Source organism: Daucus carota, chromosome 8, assembly GCF_001625215.2.
Source record: "Daucus carota subsp. sativus chromosome 8, DH1 v3.0, whole genome shotgun sequence".
Classification (NCBI taxonomy): domain Eukaryota; kingdom Viridiplantae; phylum Streptophyta; class Magnoliopsida; order Apiales; family Apiaceae; genus Daucus; species Daucus carota.
The window spans coordinates 185,082-210,872 of record NC_030388.2 but is presented as its reverse complement, the minus strand read 5'-3'; the positions used below and the strand labels follow the sequence as shown (position 1 = coordinate 210,872).

General features: G+C 34.6%; 3 protein-coding genes across 6 annotated transcripts; all 3 read right to left on the bottom strand.

Moving 5' to 3' along the window:
* Positions 1 to 117: 117 nt before the first annotated feature.
* On the bottom strand, positions 118 to 3,567 carry LOC108199728 (probable inactive receptor kinase At5g58300). 4 transcript variants are annotated; one of them, XM_064082860.1, is made up of 4 exons: positions 3,286 to 3,564; positions 2,642 to 2,872; positions 1,339 to 2,531; positions 118 to 1,133 (listed from the first exon to the last, which is right to left on the bottom strand). In XM_064082860.1, the coding sequence occupies exons 3-4, from the start codon at positions 2,423 to 2,425 to the stop codon at positions 526 to 528; spliced, it is 1,695 nt and encodes a 564-aa protein (XP_063938930.1). In that variant the 5' UTR covers positions 2,426 to 2,531; positions 2,642 to 2,872; positions 3,286 to 3,564; the 3' UTR covers positions 118 to 525. The 4 variants fall into 4 exon arrangements, with proteins under 4 accessions (XP_063938930.1, XP_063938929.1, XP_017223161.1 ...); XM_064082859.1 differs by having other exon boundaries at positions 1,339 to 2,872; positions 3,286 to 3,567; XM_017367672.2 differs by having other exon boundaries at positions 1,339 to 2,738; positions 3,286 to 3,567.
* Positions 3,568 to 5,789: 2,222 nt separating this feature from the next.
* On the bottom strand, positions 5,790 to 7,982 carry LOC108197454 (protein RETICULATA-RELATED 3, chloroplastic). The gene is made up of 2 exons (XM_017365081.2): positions 7,506 to 7,982; positions 5,790 to 7,003 (listed from the first exon to the last, which is right to left on the bottom strand). The coding sequence occupies exon 2, from the start codon at positions 6,975 to 6,977 to the stop codon at positions 5,865 to 5,867; it is 1,113 nt and encodes a 370-aa protein (XP_017220570.1). The 5' UTR covers positions 6,978 to 7,003; positions 7,506 to 7,982; the 3' UTR covers positions 5,790 to 5,864.
* A 6,678-nt stretch (positions 7,983 to 14,660) lies between these two features.
* Positions 14,661 to 17,383, bottom strand: LOC108197601 (protein SCARECROW). Its single transcript, XM_017365262.2, has 2 exons — positions 15,495 to 17,383; positions 14,661 to 15,284 (listed from the first exon to the last, which is right to left on the bottom strand). The coding sequence occupies exons 1-2, from the start codon at positions 17,231 to 17,233 to the stop codon at positions 14,843 to 14,845; spliced, it is 2,181 nt and encodes a 726-aa protein (XP_017220751.1). The 5' UTR covers positions 17,234 to 17,383; the 3' UTR covers positions 14,661 to 14,842.
* Positions 17,384 to 25,791: the final 8,408 nt, after the last annotated feature.

Below are 25,791 nucleotides of genomic sequence, written 5' to 3'. Positions count from 1 at the left end.
TAAATAAACATCCCAGATAATGCTACGCGAATCTACTTTAGTTTGAGTCATAATTTTTTTTTTTCTTGCATGGCCTCTGGAATAAAGTAGTCTAAGCAATAAGTAACTAAAAATTAATTGAACAAAGCACTTGGAACATGTATTAATGTAATCTACCTGATGTGTTCCTGCATTTGTCTAGGTTTAGCACCTCTGCTGATAAAAATAAGATACAAATACAACTACATTGGTTTAAATATTGGAGTTGTCAAAATAACAAGTGATTATTTAACAATAGAAGGTACTAGTAGAATTAACGATTCAAAATCTAAAGAAATCATGGTCACTCATTTCATATTTTTGAATCCTTCCTGTGCATGGAGGCTGGAGCATTACTCTTGTTATGAATTCAATATATTTACACGCAATTCTCAGGTGTAATTATCAATATTTGTAACTTACTGATATGATATTGCATCTATGGTATAGTTGTTGTCCTCCAACCTGTATCTGCTTTGTACTCATATGGCATATTGGCCTCTATCCTCAAGGGGTACTCTTGTTATCCTCTGACGAGTGTCTGCTTGTTGTGTCTTGTGTTCGGATTTTTTCAATCAATTCAGCAACTTCTTGCATATTTGGCCTCATCTCCGGCAGGGTTGCAACACATGTCATTGCGATCTCAAGCATTTTCACCATCTCTTCTTCAATATCGTGATATTTTATAAGCTCAGCATCAAAAACTTCTGCTGTCCATTCTTCCCTAACAATAGATTGGACCCAGCAGGGGAGGTCGACGACATCATCATGTCCAGGGTACTGAACTGGTGCTTTGCCTGTCAGTATTTCAAGCAGGAGAACGCCAAAGCTGTAAACATCTGACTTTTGGGTAGCTTCTTTAGTTACAATTACTTCAGGTGCTCGGTAGCCCGCACTTTTTAATGGGATAATTGCAGATCCATGAAGAGGACTCAGGCCAAAATCTGATATGCATCCATCAAGGTCGTGCGTGAGGAGGATATTAGAGGACTTAATGTTGCCGTGAACTAGTTTTCCAGCTGCAGCAGAATGAATGTGAGCAAAACCCTTGGCAGATCCAAGGGATACTTTTACTCTAGACACCCAGTCAAGTGTTATGCCGGAGTCCTGATTTCCTGTATTGTAAGATCATGTAACTTCTTAAAATTTCCAAGTACGAGAAACCATGAAAGTTTATAAGTTGCATAAAAGTTTAGAGATTTATAGCTCCACAAGTTGGTTAGTATGCCTTATCTTATCTACTTTATCTGCCTCTTTTTGTCATCATACTCACATGGCAGAAAAACAAGTTGAACAAAGAAAATTGGAGGCGAAAGATACCATGTAATAGCGTGGACAAGCTGGCAATAGGTATATAGTCATAAACAAGGAGTTTCTCATCCTTAGAATAGTAATAAGCACGAAGAGACACGACATTCTGATGCTGCCTTATGCTCCCAATAGTTCCCATCTGTTGCTCAAACTCTTTTTTCCCGATAGCTACATCTTTTAGCCTCTTCACAACCACTATTGTTCCGTCCTCTAAGATAGCTTTATAGGTAGTTCCATAGCTTCCCTTTCCTAACACTTCAGCGGAGGCTCTCAGTAAATCTTCAAGATTAAAATTATGAGGGCAGTCGTCGAAGAAAACTAATTTGTTCCTCTCTGCCTCTTGCACCCCACTTCCAGAGTCCGTGTTTGGCTTCACACCCCTCCCAATAATAAAGGCCTTCCCTTTTGATATAATTCTACCTTCTCGGACATTTGGTTTCTTCAAACAATACAAAACTATAGTTAGGAATAGCAACAAAGAACCTGCAGATGCCGCGACTGCAATGGCAATAACTGACCCCGTGCTCAATGATCTCTTGGACTTCGGGAATGGAACAGAAGCAGTTGGTGAGATGGGGAAGTAAGTTGGAGGAGGAATAGGCTGTAAAAAGCTTGGGGAGGGAGACGGTGACGGGGTAAGATAGAGGCACTGATTCAGAGGTGCCCCGCATAACCAAGTGTTCCCTTGGAAAGATGAAGCTGGGAACTTCTGGAGGGAAATTGGAACGGAACCATTAAGCTGGTTATTACTTAAATTCAAATGCTCAAGTTTAGGAGGTTTAAGTACAGGTATGGACCCCGTGAGGAAGTTGTTCTGTAGGCTCAACCCAGTAAGATCTGTCAAATTCTGAACAGCACTTGGAATGCTTCCTGTAAAGGAATTGAAAGAAAGATCAATGATTTCAAGTTTGACGGATAAAGAAGAAGGAATATCCCCTGAAAAATTGTTTTTCTGAAGGTATATGTAGCGGAGTGAAGGGAGGGAAACGATATCAGCTGGAAGACTTCCTGTAAGGCCATTGGATCGGAGGCTAATAATAGTGAGTGCTTTCATCATCCCAAGAGTATTGGCTGGAATGGGGCCAGATAATCCCATGCCAGGGAGACGCAGCGAAAGTACTCCTCCACTTTCATTTTCTGAACAAGTGATACCAACCCAAGATCTACAGACTGAAGAAGCACTAGTCCAGTTAAGTTTTCGGCTGTGAGGGACAGCAGCAATGAAGTCAAGCAGAGCTTCTTTATCTGACTTGAGGTCAGCAACAGTACCTAATATTGAAACATACAGTACAAGGAAATGTAGGATTAATACATATTGTAGCTTCATGGAGACCGGAGAGTTTGCAACATTAGCTCTGAAAGCTGTGTCTGCTTATGATGTGAGATTAACTCCCTTTACTCCAGGACTCCTGTTACAGGCAAAAAGTACGAACTCCGTCATTCGCTGGACGAATAAGAAAACAAAATCATGGAGAGTTAGTACAAAATATGATCGTGTCAGAGTGAGGGGAAGAGGAATTGTTGTTAACTGAGAAAACCACAGCTGCATATACAGAGAAAAGTAAAAGCTTCAGTATTTCGAAATAGATTGAAACTGGGAACACTGTTTCAGCAATTTGAATATAACTATAAAGTCTTTGGTTTATATTTATCAGGAGTGTCAAATAGATATCTCTCAGCTGAGACAAAACACTCAGCTGCATATTCAGACCTTGGGGATTTTTTACGAACCTTAATACTATAAATTAAAAATGGGGGGCGCACAGTGATAGACGGATACTACTGAGCATCATCTGAATTAATCAGGGTTCGATATAACCTAAGGGACCTCAAATGATAATGCATGTAGTTACAGGGAAATAATCTCTAAATGTCACAATAAAAAGTTTATTGGTGAATTATGCACGTATGTGTTAGCTAGCAGCTTAACATGTGATGGATGAATGAATGGAGTACCTGCAGGGGGTGAATATTGTAGGAATGGTTATCAATTCTCCTCAGTAGTGAAAAGGCTGTGACTGTGAGGATCGTACATATTGTTTCCTTCTGAAAGGAAAGAGAGAGAAATGGCAAACTTATTGTAGAGACGGGCAGGTTATGAAACGGAACGGTTGTATAAATAAATGAAGAGAGTTGGAAGGGAGTAGGTAAGGCAGGTAAGAGATTCAGGCAGAGAATGTGCCGTGCTGTGCTTTGCTTATATGGAAATAGCTATATGTAATGTATGATGAGAGGCAACCTAGCTAGCTACCTCCCGCCTGGTAATTTATACACTATGGAATTAATGTACATATTAATTAATACGTGGATGTATATACGCCTTGCCTGCACAAGCTTCCTACGTACGTAGTATTTGATTCAGTGGTTTAACTTAACATGAACATCAGCCTATATAACATATATGCAGTATGCTCTCATCCTTTTCAAGACCTTTAGCTTATTAAATGTGTGAGACCTAATAAATAGGCGTTGATTACGGCGTGTTTACATGTGACCTAAAAGACTGCGCTACAACATCACATTTCAAACAGTTTCTTATTTTTTTAATTTTAAATTTTAGAATATATAGATTTTAATTCTTAAACACACGTTCTTTTCAAAAATATATTATAAAATATGATTATCACATTTTTCAGTAATTATTAGTTTGGCAAATTTTATATTCTTCATTTTTATAAATTTTAAATACATTCAAATTTTTGTGCAAAAAGTAAATTTTATTCACAAGAAAAATAATTAAAATCACAAGAAAATTATTAAAAAATACTTTCACAATATTTTGTAATCGTTATTTTTGGATGGATTATTATATATACATATATATATATATATATATATATTAAAGTTTTTATTTAAATAAAAGAATTGGAAATTAAAGAAGGGAAGAAACATTTAACACATTAAAATGCATTTAAAATTTATATTTAACAATGTATTTTAAAAATATATTAAAATACGTGACAATATTCAATATTAAAAATAAAAACATTCAGCCACTTCCATTCCCCGACTCTAGCTTTTATAGGAGGATCCATAATCTTCATGAAATTTGAACCAAAACCCGGCAATTTTTGTTCAAACAGATCTAAAATAATGATTATAATATTCAAAAATTATGATATGAATTAATAATTCAATTATGATAAACTGTGCATACATATATACATATCGAAACAAAGTGAACATAAATTCAAATAAAAATTATATATAACAAATTATCTTTCTAAATTCTTAATACTTAATAAAAGTTTTAGCCCAGCTAATGATTATTTTATAAAAAAAATCAAGTATTTTTTATTTTGACTAAAATATTATATCAAACACTAGTGTTAACTTTTTAATATTTTATATTATTGGAAATTGGCCGTGATAATATAGTTTCAAAATTTTAAGTTGTTTTGATTAAATGAGAATGAACAAAGTAAAAAAATTAAACACATCGATAAAAAAAATAAAGACATTGATAAAATTATATATAAAGTCAAGTATTTAAATTATATGATTATACATAAAGTTAAAATAAAAATTATACGAATAAAGATTATTTATACAATTAAATTATCTTTCTAAATTCTTAATACATATTAAAAAATTTAGGCCAACTAAAAGTTATATTAAAAAAAAAATCCAAGCACTTTTTATTTTGACTAAAATAATATATCAAATATTAGTGTTAACTTTGTAATATTTTAAGTTACGGGGATTTTAACCCATTAGAGCCTGATAATTTAAATAATATTCATGTATCACTTAATAGTTGAAAAAAGATAATTAAATGGAGTAATTAGTTAGTGCGCCTACATTAATCCTGTTCAAAGTGCACAAAAAATCAGGGTTGACTTTGTTTTGTATCATAGTATTACACAGAAGTTTAGGAAGGACACAACTGTAATCTCTGCGAACTGCACAAAGCAAATATGAAGTGTATTTAGCAACTATGTTTTTTTTCCCTCAAGAAACAAAATTATTAGGTACAAGCATAACTATTATTTATATTAAACTAAATCCCAGGGGAGTGCCTCTGGACCAAAAGTCTATACATGGAATATTTCTATTCTAATCACAATCGCAGTAGTAGTGTTATATACACCTGTGTCAGCTCCTTTTCTAGCCAAACTAAGGTTTATGTTCTCAACGGCTACTAGTTAGCTTGTATTGCTTCCTAATCTAAGCTCACAGTTTACAGTTATCTCTCTCAGATTCTGCAACTTAGTAAAAGCTCATATTCACATTCATCACTGTTGTTTTATTTTGTTGTATATCGATAGTCAGCTAGCTGGTGGATATTTATAACGGTTGTAGATGGACCTCATCATCTACGGCTCTCCTTGGGGCCATTTCGGAGATTGACATCCATAACCGATCTGAGATATGGAGTACTAATCAAGCTTCATTGAGATATACTTTAATGATTCAATGTATATACTTCCAAGATCTAATGTTTCTTCAACTGTGAAATGTAGTTGACAATCAAACTTCATTTGTATAAAAAAGTCAGTTCAAAACATACAAGAAAACAACTTGAGAAAACTATACTACTTGTGAACCGATTCGCTGCTCTCAGAATCTTGTGGCAATTTGTCTTTCTCATCACCAGTTGCGGATGCTTCCACCTCTTCACTACTGACCAGCTTGCTTTCATTAGCACCAGAGCTTTGTGATCCTGTCAGCCTTGCAAGTATCACAAAAGACATTCCACCCATTACATTATTCACAACCCTCAAAACAATTACAGAAGTCTTGAATGCGAATGATGGAAGTCCCTTGGCCAGCACATACTCAACACCATTGAGGGTCTGATATCTTAAGTTAGCACTAAGACCCACCTGTGCTGCCCAAGTAAGAGCATTTAACATTGTACGTGGAGCCTCGTTAGGAGTTTCAAAAGTTGGATCCATATTCTTCCTCAACGCAAGTAATCCGTTGGAGAGAGCAGTTCCAACTAATCCAGCTGTAAACCCAACAGCAGCAAACACTATTCCTTTATACACAAAAGTCCCGAACCGGTCAAGTACACTGAAGGGACCAGGTTCAAACATGTGGCTAGTTGGACAGCTGGCAAAAAGCGCAGGCAGGGCAACCCCGGAGGAAGCAGTTGTAGGTGCTAAGATATACATTAGAGTGAAATTCAAAATGAAGCAAACGACAAGAGTTGAGAAGACCAAATCAAGCTCATTTAAACCAAAATTCGGGCGAGAGGCCATGTCACCTAGAACACAAGCGCTTAAACCGACAATCTCCTCCATGAGAACCTTGAAAGGGAATTGAGGATCAGCAGCCACTCTAGACCTCCAACCATTTAAAAAGGCCCCTACAGGACCAAATCTCTCAAAATTGGAAGAAGAGGAAGAATCATCTCCATCATTGTTGCCGCTCGTCCCATCACTACCTCCTCCGCCAAAACCGCCAATACCATCATTATTGCTACCACCAGCAGCAGCGATATTGGCACAAGGAATATGGACTTTGGTAATGAGATAATAATGGGTGAGCTGGTTTTTAGGAAGAGGAGAGTTAAAGAGTTTTAGACAAGTGGGTGGGGAAGAGAAAGCAAGATTACTATGAATAAGATCAATAGACCTATTGGTATTGAAAATGTGATAGTGATTGGGTAGCGATAAGCGGTGAAGCTGAGACATAGTTGACATTGGTACAAGGGTTCAAACTATTTTTCCTGCAGTAGACTAGATGTTATACAGAGATATACACAACTAAAAATTAAAACAAGAAGAATATGAGTTAGTGAGAATGTGCAAATGATCGACATGGTAGAGAGATAACATCATCCTACAAGAATGTGTGTGTGTGTGTGTTTTATACTTTTATTAGGTGGAAATATTGTCTTCCTTCTCTAGTGTATTCCAGATCCATTATGTTACAAATTACAGCAGGAGCTAGTGTCATGAGAGTTAATTGTATGCAGCAGTTAATGATCCATGTCAAAAAGAAAAATGATAAACAAAGTGAAGAAATAATAAAGAACAAGAATGAATATGGAAACAATTATAGCAAAGGTAGAAGATCAGAAGCCATAAAAACCAGGATCACAAATAGTCTTGGATTCGATTCGACTCTCATTTCTCCAATCTCATTAAAATTACTATTTCAGAAAGGATCTTAATTAATTAACCTATATAAGTTTAGCGAAAAACAAAGAAGAAGAATAGAAATACTACCTGCTGCTGCTGTGCTTGTAAAAGTAAATCTGTAATTGAGCTCTCGTCCCTCTTCAGGTCTTGTTTCCTTGCAGCTGCTACCTGATGCTGCCCTGTCGATCTCACTCACTGTCTTTAATATATTTCATTTTCTTCAAAAGTAGTACGAGTATATTTTAAGCATCAGCCTACCCACCCACGTACTGGATATTAAATTCAATACATGAGTATTATTGATTTCACGTAACAGATTGAAATGCTATTGCAGTATATATTCTGGTTTTTTACACGCAGGTAAAAGGGATACTAAATGAAAATTTTAGTTCTGTACCCATTTAAGGACGGCAGCCGCCGGACGACAAGAGAAGAGAGAAGAAAACAAAAAAGATGTTGTTGGGTGATGCCAAGTCTAAAGTCAAAAACTTGCTGGTAAACCAAGTTGCGGTCCCACAGGTTGAGCCAAGGAGGGATGTTGAAAGAAGAGCGTATCCAACATTTAGAATCCTGGACTCCCTCGGTGGAATCTATGCGAAGCATGGAAGTTTGGTTGGTTAGTAAAATAGATTTTTTTTCATCACTCAAAGTTCTTAGGGAAATCTACAAAACTACCTACCTTTTCTTTAATTATTTACAAAAATACTACCTTCCAGAATTCTTTTTAAAAATACCTTTTCATAAAATTTTTTTTTCAAAAATACTGTTTGCAACTTTTGCAACCTCATCTGCAACTCCAGGCGGCGCCAGCCGTGTTGCAACCTCTTTTGCAACTTCATATGCAACCAAATTCCTGATTTCAAGTTCCAGTTTTCGAATGTCGTTTTCGACCTCATTTTCGGAATCGATATATATATATATATATATATATATATATATATATATATATATCGATTCCGAAAATGAGGTCGAAAACGACATTCGAAAACTGGAACTTGAAATCAGGATTTGTAATTGCATATATGGTTGCATATGGTTGTATTCAGTTGCATATGGTTGCATTCAGTTGATTCTATTGTAATCTAACGGCCCCGCCAGGGGCACACCATACATCTGTTGTTACTTACAGTTTTCAGTTGCATTTAGTTGCAACTGAGGTTGCAAATGAAGTTGCAAAAGTTGCAACTGCAGCTGCAACTTTTGCAACTGCAGTTGCAACCTCAGTTGCAACTTTTGCAACCTCGTTGCAAAAGTTGCAACTGCAGTTGCAACTTTTGCAACTGCAGTTGCAACTTTTGCAACTTCATTTGCAACCTCAGTTGCAACTTTTGCAACCTCATTTGCAACTTACAGTTTTCAGTTGAACTAGTTGCAATTGCAGTTGCAACTGTTGCAACTTTCCATTTTTATTTGCAACTTTTGCAACCTCATTTGCAACTTTTGCAACCTCATTTCCATTTTTATTTGCAACTTTTGCAACCTCATTTGCAACTTTTACGGCTGCGCCGCCCAAGGTTGCAAATGAGGTTGCAAAGGTTGCAAATCGTATTTTTGAAAAAAAAATTTTATGAAAAGGTATTTTTAAAAACAATGAAAAAGATGGTAGTATTTTTAAAAAAATAATTTTACAGATGGGTATTTTTAAAAAGATCCCAAGTTCTTATGTGTTTAGAAATTTATCATTAAATTATATTTTTTTACCACTAATGTTTGGTTCTATCACTGATGTTAGAGTCAGATTTGATTATTGATATTATATTATTACTAGCTTATAGCCCGTGCAAGGCACGAGAGCTTTTTAATTATTTATAAACTTTTTAAATATATTTTAAATGGTGTGAAAAAATTTAATTTATAAATAATAAATTAAAATTTTCAATAAAATAAAATTCGAAATTATGATTTGTTTGTAAGTTAGAACTTTGGTAAGTACATCATCACAGCCATTAATGGTTTCAAATAAATTATTTTGATCAAGCAATTCCTTTTCTCGTATGTATCATGCCAAAGTATTAAATTCTATCTATCAAATTTTAATATATTTCGAGTGGAATACGTTATGCCAACTCCTATTAGATTATATTAATAAATGTATTTTATATTAAAATTATTATAATGTGATTTAAATATTTTTCAAAAAATTTATATGGTTCTAAATTAAAATTGATAAACATAATTTGTTTTGAATTAAGAAAAGGAATCATAAATATGCAATAAGAAGGTATAATCTATTTTGGATTAAGAAAAAGTTTTTGTATTTGTTCCTCACATAAATCCGGCTTATTAATTTTAAAATATATTATAAAAAAATTGTGACGGTGAGATTTATATGATTCTACGAATAAAACTGGTAGGAAATATTTATTTAGGATTAAAAAAAATCATATACATGTGAAAGACAGAATTTGTTTTGGATTCAGAAAAGGAATTATAAACATGCAAGTAGATATCAGTTGCCTTCTAGAACAGAATTTAATTTTGTTCCAATCTAACGGTGCTTATTTGTTCAATATAAGATCCAACGGATGATAAGCTTTTGGACCAGAGGACCATGCGACCAAATTATCTCCCTTACGCTTATTATATATAAGTATATAATGTTTAGCATTATTAATGAAATAATGATAGTCTGTCTATATCTTTATATGCTATACTTCATATATATGTCTTAAGTAGTTTACCTCCACTTGGACGATGAGAGTTTGACCCGCATTTTAGGGTTTCTAAAAAAATCTAGTTTCATAATTTTTTTTTCCTCAATAAAAATTTAACATTAGAAATTTTATACGCAGAAAAAAAAATCGTCAAAATTAAATTATGAAACAATATTTTATAAGAAGTAGAAACCTTTGAATACGTGCCAAGCAATGGAAAAGAATTATAAAGAAATGAGAAAGATGGACGGAATAATAATAACATTAATGAGCGGTAAAATCTGGAAGAATTATAATTATAATTCTAAAAATTCAATAAATCATGAATCTGATTTCAAACAATTTATCATCTGCAATCAATTCTCAAGCAAAATCTAATCAAGTGATATTATCTTTTTTAGAGTTCAACCACCAATTTATATATCATATAAACCTCAAATCATGGATAAGAAATTCTATAATTGTCTATTGTCTATTTTTTTAATAGTATTCATTTTTTTGTATAATAGTATAAATATAGGCTGTAAACGAACCGAGCTGGTCGTTAAGCCGACTCGACTCGACTTGGTAAGAACTCGGCTCGGCTCGTTAACGAGCTCGAGTTCGAACAACCAATAATGTTCGATAAGCTTAACGAGCCGAACCAAGCTTTTTAATTTTTCGACTCGATTCGACTCATTAAATATTCGGACTCGGTTTCGACTCGACTCGTTAAAAACTCGACTCGACAAAAAATATGCATAAAAAAAAAAGAAACTTTAAGTTTAGACTTTGGTTTTAGACTTTAGTTTTAACTTATTTATTTTCAATTTTGTAATCACAATTTTTTAATTTTTAAATTGGTTATTAGATAGACAAAGTCAATTGTTAAAATTTGAAAAAATTAGAAATTTTATTGACCAGCTCGGTATCGACTCGGTTCGGCTCGACTCGGATCGGTTCGTTAAAAATAAAATCTAAATATATTATCATTAATATTAAAAGTCATAAATTTATACTTGGTTGTAGTAACAATCAAGAATAATGAGTAAAACTTTATAAATAATATCTTTGACTGCTTGAACTCATGTCTAGAGTTACTTGTTTAATATTTATTATGACTTTAATAATTCAAATGATACCTCGTTAAAATCAGTGAGCGAAGTGATATATAAACTCCAACGTGAGTGACTATTTTGATATTTAACCCAACTATCTAATATCACTCTCTTACTTCTCTTTTCAGTTCAGACATATCTAACGTTTGGTATCTTTTAGTTTTCTAAAAACTCTAGTAATAAATAAAAAAGTCACCATTACAAGAAAAGTAAAGAAAAGTAGCAGTACCACAATAATAATATTAAAAATTTAAAAATCATTGATAGTTTAGGTGGAATGTCCACCGTCATGATTGATTTTTATAAAGAAAAACGTCTAATTTATCGCATAACGTCAAATTGAGACGTTTCGACGCCGCATATCGTCCCGGCACCGTCTAGATGACGACCTGAACCGATTTCTAGAACACTGCTTAAATCTCGCGTTAACATATCATTTTCTTAATCTATTTATTTTTAATTATAATTAAATCATTTATGAAATAATTATAATATATTTTATTTTATCAAATATACACTTGTACTTTTTATTTTAAATATGAAAATGTTATAAAATTTTAGGATATAATTTTATATACTTTATTTATACCTATTTTTTGTTTTAAAAACATTCATATTATAAAATATTATTTTCTCAGATACTACTTAAAAATAATGTCTATTTGAATTTTTTTTTTGTCATAAGACTTTCACGTCAGTGAATTGCACCGAAGTACAATACCGAAAGAATCGGAGAGCTTCTTTTCATATATGAAAAACTTTCACTAATCAAAGGACATGTTGAAAAGCTCACAAAAATTAGATAAAAATTTTGATGTCTGAAAAAAAACATTCAAAAAAAAAACAAAACCCGCGGAACTAAGAGGAAAGGAAATCTTTCATTCAAAAAAGTCTACCGACTAACCAAAGGTAATGTAGAGATGGCCCCGGAAATTTAGCCAATAAAACTTCAATGACTGAAAAGAAAACCCCAATGAAAAACAAAAATCCGTGGAAATAAAAAAAGATATAGAGGGAGAAAAAATGAGGATCGAAAGGAAGAATCAAGCATGAAAGATTATATGCCAGGCACCGAAACAAAGTCATCTAAAATGACACAATCGTTAATAAACGACAAACATAATCGCAATATACGATCAAAAAGCTATTATAGGGGCACAAAATTAAAACTAAAGATTCAACAAGCCTTATAAATCAAGTTATAAACGAATCATATATAAGACAAATATATTAAAAAGCACTAAAACAAAAGATTTTGAACTCATACCATTATCGTGGGAGTCAATTCACACGATCCTTACCTTATCGAATATAAATATATGTAATCATCGGCTATGGCTAAAATTGAATCAAAGTCGCTTAACTCGTCATTGACTCATCTCAATTGATTCATCACCAAATCAAAATCTTGAAAATCAAGTAGATCTAAAATTTTGGAACGGATCCGGTAGGGAGTATTACTGAGAAAACGAGAACAAATCAAGAGAAATATATTGATTCGGAGCTTTTTATCGGTAAAAATCGATGAAATTCCGACGGCGACCCGGAGAAAAAGAAGGAGAGGATGCTAGAGTTTTTTTGAGAGATACGCTGTTATTTAATTGTGGGAGTATATTTTATTAAATATAAGTAACTTGTATTTTTATTTAACTCTAATATATATATATATATATATATATATATATATATATATATATATATATATATATATATAGTCCTACTCCAATACAAACCAAGCTAAAATACAAACTAAAAACTACTCGCTCGTCTACATATATATATACCTTATATATACACATACAATCTATATATATCATCACAATCATCCAATATATACTACCAAAGCCGCTACAACCATTAAATAACACCAATATATTCGATCATCAAAAATAGCGAATCACCAGATTCTGTCCAGATTCTGTTTTCTGTTCTCTTTATTTCACTAATTTCTGAAGTAGTGATCACTAATTTCTAAAGCAGTAATCACTAATTTCTGAAGCGAATATCACTAAAATATATAGCAGCGATCAGCGAATTTATTAGCAAATTTGCCGACCAATGGGGCTGAGTGGAGGGGTGGCAAGGTGGTGGTCGGGATCGAGATAGGTGGCTGGATGATGGGTCATGCAAATGGGGTGCTTTGATAGTGTAAAATAGGAGGTTCTTAGTTTGTATTTTAAGATTGGTTTGTATTTGATCACTAGCATATATATATATATATACACACACACACATATATATTTAATTATTATATTAAATTTAGTTTTCTTTTCTTAACATGACAATGTGTTATTCTTTGTAATCACGAGAGATCCAACTTTCACTTTCTGACACCATATGACAGTTTTACTCTTCTGGTATAGGCTATTATTATTTAAATAAGATCAGTTTTTATTTTTTGATCACGGATCAGATATATTAAAAACGGGTTTTTTCGATTTTGGTTCCGTTTCGGTTTCAAATCGGTTTTTCCTTGAGCCTGCCTGTTATGTTAGATTAATCTTAAATTTAGTTGTTATTAATTATTTATTTTGTTTAGTTATTTATTTGTATAAAATTTGTTTTACTCGAGTATGGTCGTGAGTATTGTTGCAGGCCTAGAAAATAGCTGCTGATAGGTCATGAAGTGATGGAGTAGAAGTAGGAGTCTGAGTGGAGTAATTATAGGATCGTGAATTGGAGTTCATTCAGGAGTTTAGGTGTAGTGGTTTCCTTGTTTTTAGCCATCTTGTGGGCTGTTTTCTATAAATGTATTGCTTGGTTTATTCAGATGAAATAACAAGAAGAAGTACAATGTAGTTCTTGAGAGAGTTCCGCTCTTGTACATATCAATTGCGATCTTGTTAGTTATAATTCTAGTTTCTATTTACAACATGTTATGCAAAGAACTGCATTTGAGAGCATTTAATAGTAGGGGTGAACAAATAACCGTTTAACCCGCAAAACCGACCCAACCCGCCCCTTATTTCGGCCGATCAAACCGAACCGTTCCAAACCGAAAAATAATTGGGTTCGATTTTTTATAACCCGAATAAATTGGGTTGGGTTAGGTTTTTTAAATAATTAACCCCCACCCAACCCGACCCAACCCGTTTAAAGATAATAAATTTATAACAGTGTGACTATGTCTGCTTAGTTTATATTTTGTTGCTTGTGTTTTATTGTTCAGATTGTTTGCATAATCGTTTATATTTTAGTTGGGTTGAGCTTTATTTTTTCTTGACTTATAAGTTAGAGAAAATCGTTTATATTTTAGTTGGGTTGAGCTGTGATTAAACCCGATTAACCCGACCCAACCCGACCCTACCCGACGTATGAATAATAGGGTTGGGTTGAAAATATTTTTGAGGGTTAACGGGTTCGAATTTTTATAAACCGATTATATTGGGTTGGGTTGAAGTTTTGCCACTAACCCGGCCAACCCGACCCGTGTTCACCCCTATTTAATAGTGAGCGAGCATCTTGACATGTTCGGCCCTGTGACAATGGTATTCATCCTTTCAAAATTCATTCTAAGACTATGACAATACAACTTGACAACAGGCGTCAGGCAGCTCTACGAGATTTATAGCCTCGTCTATGATATTCATAAATTGAGAAAAAAAGCTACCTACGCTACATACAGAAGAAAGTAATGGGTGAATGAAGTAGGTAGGTAGCTAGATGATAATAATTAGTTGTAAAGTGGTTTCCAAGCAGAAGCTGTGAGCAAGCAAAGATCTTTCCAACCAAGTTTGAGAGTGCCGTTATCCTCAACCAAGGTGTAACCATCAGAAGGGAACATCCCAAGCAAGAGAGTGGCTTGTGCGGCTGCATTCCCAGCCAGAGAGATTCCCTTGAATCCAGATTGTTGAAGCTTCTCCCTCCAGTTGTTGAATCTCAACTCACCACCTTCGCTCCTTGAAGGACCCCCCAAAGCTAGGACATTCTTTATCTCCCTCGATAGCAACTGCTGCTCCACCACATGCCTCTCCTCGCTTTCCTCCCCATAGCTTGCTCCCAGAGAGTCGAACAATGCAGAGAAGTAATGTATGGCCTCCACAAACCTTCCCAAGAAGGAATCGGCTGTGTGACTCAGGTCTTGCTCTACCACAGTCACTACCTTTGGGGCCAATCTGCATACAATTCGAGCACCATGTTGATAACTGCTATTTACTCATCTAGTTTCTGATGCTAAGCATTTTGCCTTGTATAGTAATATGTATATTAATCTCCGTGCACCAACCATAGCATTAGTTATATTGAGTGTGCGCTAGTGCAAAGTGCGGAGTAGAATTGGATCAAAGGTAAAATAGTACTTAAGTTCATAAATTAGTAGTAATTACCTTTGCAAGAGCCAAAGCGTGTTTGCATCAGAGCCTGTAACATCATAGAGTGAATGCTGCAACCAGTGAACCGCAACTGCCTCCTTTTTGCTCACGTTAATTCTTTCAGGATCTAGATTCCCAACTTTGTCAGCAACCGGGGAGAACTCAAATGGGAGCCCTAACTTATCAGCAAAGTCCGACAAGCGCTTACCAGTGGCTTCTAAAGCCTCCATACAAGTGCCAAAACCTGTGAGTCGAACAGAAGGAGGTCCTCCAGGTCGAGAAGCTAAGATATGGAAGAGTCCCGGCCATTGGAGGCCTTGCATGATGTCTAGATCTATGATATGCACCCTATCCTCCCTCTCAAAAGCTTCCTGTATGGCCTGGTTTGCAGTAAAGTGCGAGAACTTAACAAAGGGACTGATACCATTAAAAACCTGGAAGGCTGAGGCCACTTTCTGGCCATGAAGAGGCACCACTGTTGCGGGAAGAGAAGCATAGATTCCTAAGCAGGAGCTAACTAATCTGGCCGACATTGCCTCTGAGAAGTACGCGCCCACCCTTTGAGCGGACGTTCCAAAAGGTGTGGACAGTTCTGAAATTTCCAATAGCATGGTATTGGCCTCCTCAAAATTGTCTGCAGAGACGGCCTCCGCACACTGCAGGAGTAGTTTGAGCAGGTGCAGACCTTCTTCGTCCCTCTTCAGCTGTCTTATCTCTTGTTTTCTCTTCTCCCTTATGACTGCCGCATCATCCATGACCTGTGATGCATCAGATGCTGCTGGAGGAGGTGGCAGCGTCTCAATCTGTTGGAGTTGAGAGTCCTCATGCATCTTAATTTGGTTTGGGAACATGACAGGAATATGGTCAGTAGGCATGGCCTCATTACTGCCGCCAGTCGCGGTTTGTGGAAGTCCCCAATTGTTGTTGTAATGGTTGACAGAAGCCGCAATGTTATCTTCTACATCCCCTCGATATACTGCAAGACCAGTTGGGGGGGCAGCTGAGGATCCCTGACCCTGATGCAATTGGGGTTGCCCGACTGTTGCCATTTGAAGATTATGGTAAGGAGGAGGAGGATAGTGGGAATTTCTAATAATGGGCGATGATGATGATGTTTCCTTTCTCGTCGTCGTGAAATAGTCTGGATCCATTGTGGTAGTGGTCAAAGTGCGGAGTCTACTCTCAAGTAGTGCGGCAAGGCTGGGATTGCAGGGGTGGATGATTTCTTTAACATTTTGGATAAGCTGGGGTATTGAGACAGAGGAGGAAGTGTGAATAAGATCCTTGATGATGCCATCGATCCATACCATTGCAGCACTGCTATTACTATGACTATTTATACCACCAACTTGAGTTCCAATTGAACTATTAGTTGGAGAAGATAACAGCGGTTGCTGCTGCTGCTGCAGCACTGGCGGAAACAAGGGCAGGCCCGAGAAAACACAAACGGAAGGGGAAGCAGATTGATGAGATGATCCGTCCATTGTACTACTAGTACAAGCGTTTGTGTTGATAGCTGAGGAAGATAACATCACGTTGGTGGAGTGGTTGGCAATTTGTGCGTGGTTAGAAGAATTGGGATTATTATTATTATTGTTATTATTATAATTATCATTGTTGATGACTACACCTGCTGCAGCATGGAGACCACTGGTTTCATCCAGGAGATGATTTAAATCACTTGTCCGGCGGCCCACAAATCTATTGTGGCATTCATCGCCTTCCAGCTCGGAAGCTAGCCTCTTCCGCACCATTGATTTATGATCTATCGATGCAATGCTGCAGTGAAGGGAGAAGAAAAAGCTGACAGAAGATTAAATGTGTAAAAGACGTTCAACTTTACACGCCAACCCAGCTCTAGCCCTTGACAAAAAGTTTTTACTATTCAGAATGCAATTGTACGCTCGAAAAGTTTGAGACTAGTAGTACTCTGCATATGTATATTTATATTTGTATTTGTTTATTCCTAAGCCAAATCTCGGAACCCAATGCATCTCCATCTCCTCTCTCATTTTCCTATAAATGTTATATGTATTTATATATATGGTTCCAAGCTAAAAGACCAAGAGATAGAGTCAAACAGTGGGTCCAGATGAAAGAAATAAAAAGACATAAAAACACACAACAAGCGAACAAATGAGTTAGTAAATCGGGGTGCAAGATGATGCTTTCGAAAGCAAAATGTCAAACGCTATGTTGCATCTTAGGAAATTGGATGTATTGACAGCTCTTCTCCTCCACCTCGACAACCACACCCACTATTGCAATCGCCTCTAAAAGATTGCTCATAGAAAAATGAATACTCTATCTTCTTAAAATTTGAAATCTAGTAGTATGAAACTGAGTACATATTCAAGGCGTGCACGAATAGTAATGCACGGAGAACCTGATGGGAGCAAAGAGGAGCGAATCAGCGAAATGTTGTACCAGCGCCGGAGCCAGAATTTATAATCACCGAGGGCCAAAATATGTTGAAAATTTTTTCCCCATAAAAGGAGTCAAAATATGTTGATTTTTTTTTTAAAAAAATGATTACACAAAGAATCGAACATGGTCATCCGGACTACTATACCCAACTAGTACTCCCTACATAACACATGTGATTATATATTATTCCCTCCGTTTCAAATTAGATGTTCACTTTTAAAAAATCATACTATTCAAGAAAAGTGGGTATCTATAAATTCACTGCATTAAATGAGCATAACATCATGTGGAGTGAGATTGATTTAGAAAATATAAATGAGAGATATGTGGAGTAGAATTGACTTTGGAAATATGATTTTGCATTGAAAGTTAAAGTGAACAAGTAATTTGAAATAATTTTTTTTTAGAAGTGGACATGTAAATTGAAACGGAAGGAGTATATAACAAGTACTTATAAAAATTTCAGGGCTTTTGAAAAAAATACACATATTAGGAAAATATTAAATATTAATTAGATAATATATTATCACTTGTATCCCTAATAAATGCATAAATGTAAACTCTTATTCAATCCTTATTAATTGTTACACAACTTTCAAGAAAAATAATTTTGGAATAATGTTAATATATTTATATTGGAAACTAAATATTAACAAATATTATTGGATATTTTTTTCCAAAAAAAGATTTGTATTGTGACACGGAGTGGTATATTCATGGCGTGAGCCAAAATTCTCTCTCGTATTTTTTTTGGGATAATGTGTAGACTAATTACATGTGCTTCCGGGGTAATATCATTGACCAAACAACAAAAGCTAAAGTCAAACGTAAGGCCGAGCAGAAGAAAGAAAAATATAGATACATACACTAAAGAAATAACCAAACGAGCAGGTATATTGGGCAGTGCAGTACGAAAAGGAGCGCACAGATGCAAGATGATGCCTTCCAAAAAACAACCCCCGTAAATACATGGAGCATAGCAAAAATCGATTTAAATGGGATGCAAAAAATTTAGTAAACGTTAAATTATATAAATATGAACTGAATGCAAAAAATTAAAATTAACTCATTTTAAATGATTAGGATTTTTGTTATGTTAAAATCGGAAGAAGTCAAATCAAATAAATTATTAAACTACAATATTATTTGTTCAAATGCAGAGAGAAAGAACCTGAGATTTATACGTGAAATTTTATTAAATATTTTAAGGAGTTGAAGTTTAAACAAGAATTTCATATATCAGTTGTTAGTGGAAAAATTCTACTATTTCAGAGATGTGTATTGGTCAATGAGAGAATGAAAATTTGTGAGACAACAGAATCACCAAACAAAACTAAGGAAGTTATTAAGATTCCAGATTTTGATGAAAAGGTAGTCATGATTGTCTTGAAGGCAAAGAATTATACTCCCTCCATCCCAAATTAAATGAGCTAGTTGATTTTGAGCACGTAACTTAAGATGCATTGACCGTATAGTTCCGAAATTTATTATTTTTTTTTTTTGTAAATGAAAATTTCATATTTAAATTTTTATTTGGAAAAATAAAATTTCAAAATAAGTAATGTAGCTATGCGGTCAATGAATTTTAAAGTGCGTGCCCGAAGTCAACGAGCTCATCTAATTTGAGATGAAGGGAGTATATGATAATTTTAGAATGGCGTGAGCCGCATGCGGGGCTCCACGTACGGTTTTGAAGCCGAGCTTTTCCAGCAATGGGGACTAGCTCTCGCCGCCAAAAAAGCGTCCGAAAGTATGAGCGGGTTGCGAAAAAAGCCATAAAAATATATCAAAGCCGAAGTTCAATAAAAACATCAACAGAACAATCCTACTAAATTTTGATGAAAGTCTTTGTACTACCCTATTTGAGTTTTGTTGAAAAATTATTGTTCTTTATATTTGATTTAAACGTGTTATAATTTAAATCCTAGTATATATATGTATGGAAATATGCAAAAAATCTAATAAAAACAACAAAGGAACAACCCTACTAAATTTTGATAAAATTTTGTGTACTACCCACTTTGAGTTTTGTGAAAAAGAACTATTCTTTATATAGACTTCAGTTGACAAAAAGATTATGTCAAATATGGTATGATTCATATTTTAATATTCATAGAGATAGGAATATGCAAAAAATCTAATTAAAACAATCCTATTAGATTTTGGTGAAAGTCTGTATACTACCCTCTTTAAGCTTTGTTGAAAAATTATCATTCTTAATTTTTGCTTCATTTGACAACGAGACTATGCCAAATATGTTGTAATTCAAATTCTTATATCCATTGAGACATAAATATGCAAACAGTCCAATGAAAACATCAATTGAACAACCCTACTAAATTTTGGTGGAAGTATATGAACTAGCACATTCGATATTTGTCAAAAACAGTTATTCTTTATGCATGCTTCATTTGACAACCAGATTATGCCAAATATGTTATAACTCAAATTCATATATCTATAGGGGTAGAAATATGCAAAAAGTTGAATAATATATTAACAAAACATGACCACCACTAAATTTCATTGGAAGTTCGAGTACTGGCCTCTTTGAGGTTTGTTGAAAAATTGTTGTTTTTTATATATGCTTCATTTGATACTGGACTATGCCAAATATGTTACAATTCAAATTCCAAAATTCTTAGGAAAAGAAATATGCAAAATATTCTAATAAAAATATCAACAGAACAACCCTACTAAATTTTGGTGAAAGTCCGTGTAATACCCCCTTAAGGTTTGTCGAGAAACAACTATTCTTTATATAGGATTCGTTTGACAACCAGACTATGTCAAATATGTTATAATTCAAATTGTAATATCCATTAGGATATAAATACACTAAGTCCAATAAAAACATCAAGGGAACAACCTGACTAAATTTTGATGAAAGCCTGTAAAAAATTTAAATATCAATATGGATATAAATATGTTAAAATATAAATATATTGTTCTGACTCAATATTTGAGAAAAACATTTGTACTAACCCCTTTAGAAATCTGTCAAAAATTCTAATTTTACCAAATCTGTTTCGTTTCGAGTCCGGAATTCATTCAAATATCGATATGGACATTAATATGTACAAATATTAATATATTGTTAGGACTTAATACTTGGAAAAAAAAAATCTTTGTACTAACGTATAGGAGAATTTGTTGAAAACACTGTTTCTGCCAAATCTGCTTCGTTTCGGGTCCAAAATTCACGAAATATGGTCCAGTTCAAATTCAAATATGAATATGGACATAAATACGTGGAAATATCAATATATTGTTCGAACTCATTATTTGAAGAAAAAAAATGTGTACTAACCCCGAGGAAAGTTTGCCGAAAAATTTATTTTCGCTAAATCCATTCCTTTTCATGTCCAGAATTCATAAAATATGGTTCGGTTCAAATTCAAATATTGATATGGACATAAATATGTGAAAATATCAATTTATTTTTCGGAATCAATGTTCGAAAAAATATGTGTACTAGCCACTAGGAGAATTTGCCGACAAACACGTTTCCGCTAAATCTGATCCGTTTCGGGTTCAGAATTCGTGAAATATGTTTTGGTACAAATTCAAATATTGATATGGACATAAATATGTGAGAATATCAATATATTGTTCCGACTCAATATTTGAAAAAAATTTGTGTACTAACCCCATTAAGAATTTGTCGAAAACCTCATTTCCACAAAATCCACCTCATTTCGGGTCTAGAATTCGCGAAATATTGTTAAGTCCAAATTGAAATATTGACATGGACATAAATACTATTCAAATTGAAAATATAAATATATTATTCGGACTTAATATTTGAAAAAAGTATTTGTTTAACCTTAAGGAGAATTTGCGGAAAACCCCAATTTCTGCTAAATCTGTTCCATTTCGGATCCGAAATTCACAAAATATGGTTAAGTTCAAATACAAATATTAGTATGGACATAAATATGTGAAAATAAAAATATATTATTCAGACTCAGTATTTTTAAAAAATATGTCTCCTAACCCTTAAGAGAAATTGTTGAAAAACTCATTTCCGCTAAATCCATTTCGTTTCGGGTCTAGTATTTATGAAATATGATTCGGTTCAAATCCAAAAATTAATATGGACATAAACAAGTGAAAATATAAATTTGTTTTTCGGAATCAATATATGAAAAAAATATGTGTACTAGCCACTAGGAGAATTTGCTGAAAAACACGTTTCCGCTAAATCTACTCTGTTTTGGGTCTAGAATTTGTGAAATATAGTTCGGTTTAAATCCAAATATTGATATGGACATAAATATGTGAGAATATAAATATATTGTTCTGATTAAACATTTGAAAAAAATCAGTGTAACTCGAACTTCATTATATCTGCTCCGATTCAGTCCTGACTGCCCTAACTATAGTCGTGACCCAATTCATATATCTATAAAGACCTATTTGTGTGAAAATATCAAAAGAATCTCCCTGGAGATATTTTTAAGAAATTCCTGTGTACTAACCCCAATGAGAATTCTCGTCAAAAACTGGAACTTCATTATATCTGCTCCAATTCAGTCCCGAATGACCTAAATATGCTCCTGACCAAATTCATATATCCATAGGGACCTATTTGTGTGAAAATATGAAAATAATTTGCCCGGTGATATTTTCAAAAAGTTTCCATGTACTAACCCCTATGAGAATTCTCGTCAAAAACTCGAACTTCATGATATCTGCTCCGATTCAGTCTTGGCTGCCCCAAATATGGTCGTGACCAAATTCATATATCCATAGGGACCCATTTGTGTGAAAATATCAAAAGAATCATCCCCGTGATATTTTCAATAAATTCCCGTGTACTAATCCCAATGAGAATTCCTCAAAAACTCGAAGTTCATTATATCTGCTCCGATTCAATCCCGACTGCCCTAACTATGGTCGTGTCCAAATTCATATATCCACAGGGACAAATTTGTGTGAAAATATCAAAAGAATCTTCCTGGTGATATTTTGAAGAAATTCTCGTGTACGAACCCCTATGAGAAATCGTCAAAAACTCGAACTTCAATATATTAGCTCAAATTCAGGTCACGACTACGCCAAATATGGTCGTGTCCAAATTCATATATCCATAGGGACCTATTTGTGTGAAAATATCAAAAGAATCTGCCCGGAGATATTTTCAAGCAATTCCCTTTTACTAACTCTTATAAAGTTTTCTCGTCAAAATCTCGAACTTCAATATATCTGTTCCGATTGAGGTCACGACTGCGTCAAATATGGTCATGTCCAAATTCATATATCCATAGGGACCCATTTGTGTGAAAATATCAAAAGAATATTCCCAGTGATACTTTCAATAAATTCCCGTGTACTAACCCCATGAGAATTCGTCAAAAACTCGAACTTCAATATATTAGCTCCGATTCAGGTCACGACTGCGCCAAATATGATCGTGTCAAAATTCATATATCCATAGGGACCAATTTGTGTGAAAATATATAAAGAATCTGCCTGGTGGTATTTTTAAGAAATTCCCGTGTACTAACCCCCTATGAGAATTCTCGTCAAAAACTCGAACTTCATTATATCTGCTCCGATTTAGTCCCGACTACCCCAAATATGGTCTTGACTAAATTCATATATCCATAGGGACCCATTTATGTGAAAATATCAAAAGAATCTGTCCGGTGATATTTTCAAGAAATTCCCGTGTACTAACCCCTATGAGAATTCGTGAAAAACTCGAACTTCATTAAATCTGCTCCGATTCAATCCCGAGTGCCCCAAATATGATCCTGACCAAATTCATATATCCATAGGGACCTATTTGAGTGAAAATATCAAAAGAATCTGCCTAGTGATATTTTCAAGAAATTCTCGTGTACCAACCCCTATGAGAATTCGTCAAAAATTCGAACTTCAATACATTAGCTCCAATTCTAGTCACGACTGCGCCAAATATGGCGTGTCGAAATTCATATATCCATAGGGACCTATTTGTGTGAAAATATCAAAAGAAACTGCCCGGTGATATTTACAAGAAATTCCCGTCCACTAACCCCTATGAGAATTCGTCAAGAACTCGAACTTTAATATATTAGCTCCGATTGAGGTCACGACTGCGCCAAATATGGTCGTGTCAAAATTCATATATCCATAGGGACCAATTTGTGTGAAAATATGAAAAGAATCTGCCCGGTAATATTTTTAAGAAATTCCCGTGCACCAACCCCCTATGAGAATTCTCGTCAAAAACTCGAACTTCATTATATCTGCTCCGATTCAGTCCCGACTACCCCAAATATGGTCTTGACTAAATTCATATATCCATAGGGACCCATTTATGTGAAAATATCAAAAGAATCTGCCCGGTGATATTTTCAAGAAATTCCCGTGTACTAAGCCCTACGAGAATTCGTGAAAAACTCGATCTTCATTATATCTGCTCCGATTCAATCCTGAGTGCCCCAAATATGATCCTGACCAAATTTATATATCCATAGGGACCTATTTGTGTGAAAATATCAAAAAAATCTGCCTAGTGATATTTTTAAGAAATTCTCGTGTACTAATCCCTATGAGAATTCGTCAAAATCTCGAACTTCAATATATCTGCTCCGATTGAGGTCACGACTGCGTCAAATATGGTCATGTCCAAATTCATATATCCATAGGGACCCATTTGTGTGAAAATATCAAAAGAATATTCCCAGTGATATTTTCAATAAATTCCCGTGTACTAACCCCATGAGAATTCGTCAAAAACTCGAACTTCAATATATTAGCTCCGATTCAGGTCACGACTGCGCCAAATATGGTCGTGTCAAAATTCATATATCCATTGGGACCAATTTGTGTGAAAATATATAAAGAATCTGCCTGGTGGTATTTTTAAGAAATTCCCGTGTACTAACCCCCTATGAGAATTCTCGTCAAAAACTCGAACTTCATTATATCTGCTCCGATTCAGTCCCGACTACCCCAAATATGGTCTTGACTAAATTCATATATCCATAGGGACCCATTTATGTGAAAATATCAAAAGAATCTGTCCGGTGATATTTTCAAGAAATTCCCGTGTACTAACCCCTATGAGAATTCGTGAAAAACTCGAACTTCATTAAATCTGCTCCGATTCAATCCCGAGTGCCCCAAATATGATCCTGACCAAATTCATATATCCATAGGGACCTATTTGAGTGAAAATATCAAAAGAATCTGCCTAGTGATATTTTCAAGAAATTCTCGTGTACCAACCCCTATGAGAATTCGTCAAAAATTCGAACTTCAATAAATTAGCTCCAATTCTAGTCACGACTGCGCCAAATATGGCGTGTCGAAATTCATATATCCATAGGGACCTATTTGTGTGAAAATATCAAAAGAAACTGCCCGGTGATATTTACAAGAAATTCCCGTCCACTAACCCCTATGAGAATTCGTCAAGAACTCGAACTTTAATATATTAGCTCCGATTGAGGTCACGACTGCGCCAAATATGGTCGTGTCAAAATTCATATATTTATAGGGACCAATTTGTGTGAAAATATAAAAAGAATCTGCCCGGTAATATTTTTAAGAAATTCCCGTGCACCAACCCCCTATGAGAATTCTCGTCAAAAACTCGAACTTCATTATATCTGCTCCGATTCAGTCCCGACTACCCCAAATATGGTCTTGACTAAATTCATATATCCATAGGGACCCATTTATGTGAAAATATCAAAAGAATCTGCCCGGTGATATTTTCAAGAAATTCCCGTGTACCCTACGAAAATTCGTGAAAAACTCGATCTTCATTATATCTGCTCCGATTCAATCCTGAGTGCCCCAAATATGATCCTGACCAAATTCATATATCCATAGGGACCTATTTGTGTGAAAATATCAAAAAAATCTGCCTAGTGATATTTTTAAGAAA

Bases quoted from the DNA above. Each gene is read 5' to 3' on its own strand.
- LOC108197601 (XM_017365262.2), bottom strand. From the start codon at position 17,233: ATGGTGCGGAAGAGGCTAGCTTCCGAGCTGGAAGGCGATGAATGCCAC. The intron at 15,285-15,494 runs GTAATTACTACT...AATTGTATGCAG, and splicing joins ACGCTTTGGCTCTTGCAAAG to ATTGGCCCCAAAGGTAGTGA.
- LOC108197454 (XM_017365081.2), bottom strand. From the start codon at position 6,977: ATGTCAACTATGTCTCAGCTTCACCGCTTATCGCTACCCAATCACTAT.
- LOC108199728 (XM_064082859.1), bottom strand. From the start codon at position 2,656: ATGAAGCTACAATATGTATTAATCCTACATTTCCTTGTACTGTATGTT. The intron at 1,134-1,338 runs GTATCTTTCGCC...CTTACAATACAG, and splicing joins CTTGTCCACGCTATTACATG to GAAATCAGGACTCCGGCATA.